Source organism: Corvus kubaryi, unplaced genomic scaffold (assembly GCF_017639235.1).
Source record: "Corvus kubaryi isolate FWS band 111438036 unplaced genomic scaffold, C.kubaryi_AGA036_p1.0 36926, whole genome shotgun sequence".
Classification (NCBI taxonomy): Eukaryota; Metazoa; Chordata; class Aves; order Passeriformes; family Corvidae; genus Corvus; species Corvus kubaryi.
In genome coordinates, this window is record NW_024580983.1 from 40006 (window position 1) to 42916 (window position 2911).

The following is a 2911-nucleotide window of genomic DNA, read 5'->3' on the forward strand; positions in this document are numbered from 1 at the left end:
GCTCAGGCAGCACTGGAAGCGCTGATCCCTTGAATTTCGGGAGTTTTCCCAACCTCATGGATCCAGTTTTCCCCCACAGACCCCCCGAGGCAGCCAGCGCTGAGCTCATTCCTGCAGAGCCAGGGCGGGCACCTGGGCATCATCCAGTGCTCCGTGGAGAGCGATCCCGAGTCCAACCTCACCCTACGGAGAGGGGACAATGTCATCGCCTGCACCCGGGGCTGTCCCCAAGCCACCAACCCCAGGGTCCACGTCACCAGGTCCTACAACAGCCTGAAGGTGGAAATCAGGGATGTGGTGGTGGAGGATGAGGGGACTTATATGTGCCAGGCTGGGAATTCCCAAGGAAGCGCCAGCGCCACCGTGGATTTCCAGGCTGACAGTGAGTGGGGACAGGGGACAGGGGACAGAATTGTGGCATCTGGGAATGTTCTGGGAGGGGGGAGCGTGGGAAAGGAATGCTGGGGAAGGGGACAAGCTCAGGAGATGGTGAAAGGAGGAGCAGCAACGTCCCATGGAAATACCACATGTCCCTGAAATCCAGACACGGAGAGTCCTCCATGGGACCTGGGCTGTCCCTGGGATGTCCCTGGGCTGGTGGCACTGCCAGGCTCAGAGCTGTCCCCACCATGGCACCATGGGAACAGCTGGACTTTGCCCTCTGGAGGAGCCACGATGTCCTTTGGTGCCTTTGGGGGTTGTCACCCCAGCGTTGACACCACACCCCGTTTCCTCCTGCCTGCAGCCGCCAATGTCACCGTGTCCCCGTCCCCCACCGTGCTGGAGGGTGACAATGCCACCCTCACCTGTCACCTGAGCAGTGGCTCCCCGGCTGTCCCCAACGTCACCTGGTACCACAACGGGCAGCAGATTGCTGAGGGCTCGGCCACCTCGCTGGTGCTGCGGCCGGTGGCCAGCAGGGACGCCGGGCTCTACCGGTGCCGGGCCAGCACCGCGGGCGGCAGCCGGAGCTCTCCCGGTGTCCTCCTGGATGTGCTGTGTGAGTACCTTCCCTTTCCCTTTCCCTTTCCCTTTCCCTTTCCCTTCTCTTCCTCTTTTCCCTTTCCTCTTTTTCTTTCCCTTTGCCTTCCCTTTTTTCCCTTTTTCCTTTTTCCCTTTTTCACTTTCCCCTTCCTTTTTACCATTTCCCTTCCCTATTTCCCCATTTCCCCATTTCCCCTTTCCCTATTTCCCCATTTCCTCATTTCCCCATTTCCCCTTTTCCCCTTTTCCCCTTCCTCTTTCCTTTCCCTTTTCCTTTCCCTTTTCTCTCTTCTCTTCTTTTCTCTCTTCTCTTCTCTTCTCGTCTCTTCTCTTCTCTTCTCTTCTCTTCTCTTCTCTTCTCTTCTCTTCTCTCCCCTTCCCTTTTCCCCTTTTTCCCTTTCCCCCTTTCCCTTTCCCTTCCCCTTCCCCTTTCCCTTCCCTCCCATCCCCTCCCAGAACCCCAGAGCAGCGACCGCTCCCCAGGACCTCTCTCCCACCGGCATTCCCGGCCTCTCACCCCATTCCCTCCCCTCAGACCCCCCTCGGGACCCTCTCCTGAAGGCATTCCTGGAGGCCGAGCAGGGCTCCCTGGCCATCTTCCAGTGCTCCGTGGCCAGCAACCCCCCAGCCCAGCTGGCCCTGCTCCGGGACCAGGAGCCAGTGGCCACCAGCGCTGGTGGGAGCAGCCCACGGGTCACCGTCTCCACTGTCCCCAACTCGCTGCGGGTGGAGATCCGGGAGGTGACGCCGGCGGACGATGGCAGCTACCGGTGCCTGGCCACCAACGCGCACGGCTCCGCGGAGCGGCGGCTGTACCTGCGCGTGCAAGGTGGGGAGCGCGGGATTCAGGGATGGGAGCAGCCCATCCCATGGGAATGACCACGTGTCTGCACTCCCAGTGCCACCAGATCCCTCCCAGTACCACCAGATCCCACCCAGTGCCACCAGATCCCTCCCAGTATCACCAGATCCCACCCAGTGCCACCAGATCCCTCCCAGTGCCATTCCCTGCCCGTATTCCAACACCTCAGCCCTGGGCATCTCCAGAAGGAGTTGGGGACACTCTAAGGGGGACAGGGAGCACCAGTGTCACCTCGGAGCTGCCCCAAATCCTTGGACAGAGAGGGAATATCCCATCCCCAGATTATGGAAGTGATGAGGGGACACTGGCAGTGCCGAGCTCTGCCCTGTCCCCTCTGAGCTGGCACTGTCCCTGCTCCAGCCACCCGAGTCCTGATCTCGCCATCCTCGGAGGTGCTGGAAGGTGACAACGTGTCCCTGACGTGCCAGGTGGCCGGAGAGCCACCGGGTGACACCGTCTACTCCTGGTACAAGGACAGCAAGTGGCTCCAGGAGGGCCCTGACAGTGTCCTGGTGCTGTCCCGTGTCACCAGCGCTGCCACCGGGCTCTACCACTGCCGGGCCCGGGGCCCTGCAGGGACCAGCGCGTCCCCCGCTGTCACCCTGCAAGTCTGGTGTGAGTGGGACCCGCAAGGGAATCCAAGAGGGGGAATTAGGTGGGATGGGATGGGATGGGATGGGATGGGATGGGATCCATGGGATGGGATGGGGTGGGGTGGGATGGGATGAGATGGGATGGGGATGGGATGGGATGGAATGGGATGGGATGGGATGGGATGGGATGGGATGGGATGGTGGGATGCTGTGTGATGGGATGGTGCCAGTGGATGGTGCCAGTGGGATGGCACTGGTGGGATGCTTCAGATGGCATGATAACAATGGAATAGTGCTGGGATGGGATGGTGCCAGGATGGGATGGTGCTGGGCTGGGATGGTACCCATGGGATGGTGCTGGGATGGGATGAGGCTGGTGGAATGGTGCCGATGGGATGGTGCTGGGATAGGATGGTACCACTGGAATGGTGCCAATGGGATGGAGCTGATGGGATGGAGCTGATGGGATGGT

General features: G+C 60.9%; 1 protein-coding gene across 2 annotated transcripts in view; it reads left to right on the forward strand.

Annotated features, from left to right (window-relative positions):
- Positions 1-2911, forward strand: part of LOC121660780 (sialoadhesin-like) — a 22182-nt gene that overhangs the window by 12684 nt on the left and 6587 nt on the right. For both annotated transcript variants that reach the window (XM_042020238.1, XM_042020239.1), the window contains exons 9-12: positions 80-382; positions 746-1000; positions 1520-1813; positions 2207-2461. In XM_042020238.1, coding sequence (XP_041876172.1) covers positions 80-382; positions 746-1000; positions 1520-1813; positions 2207-2461 — 1107 coding nt within the window. The remainder of the gene's footprint in view (positions 1-79; positions 383-745; positions 1001-1519; positions 1814-2206; positions 2462-2911) is intronic.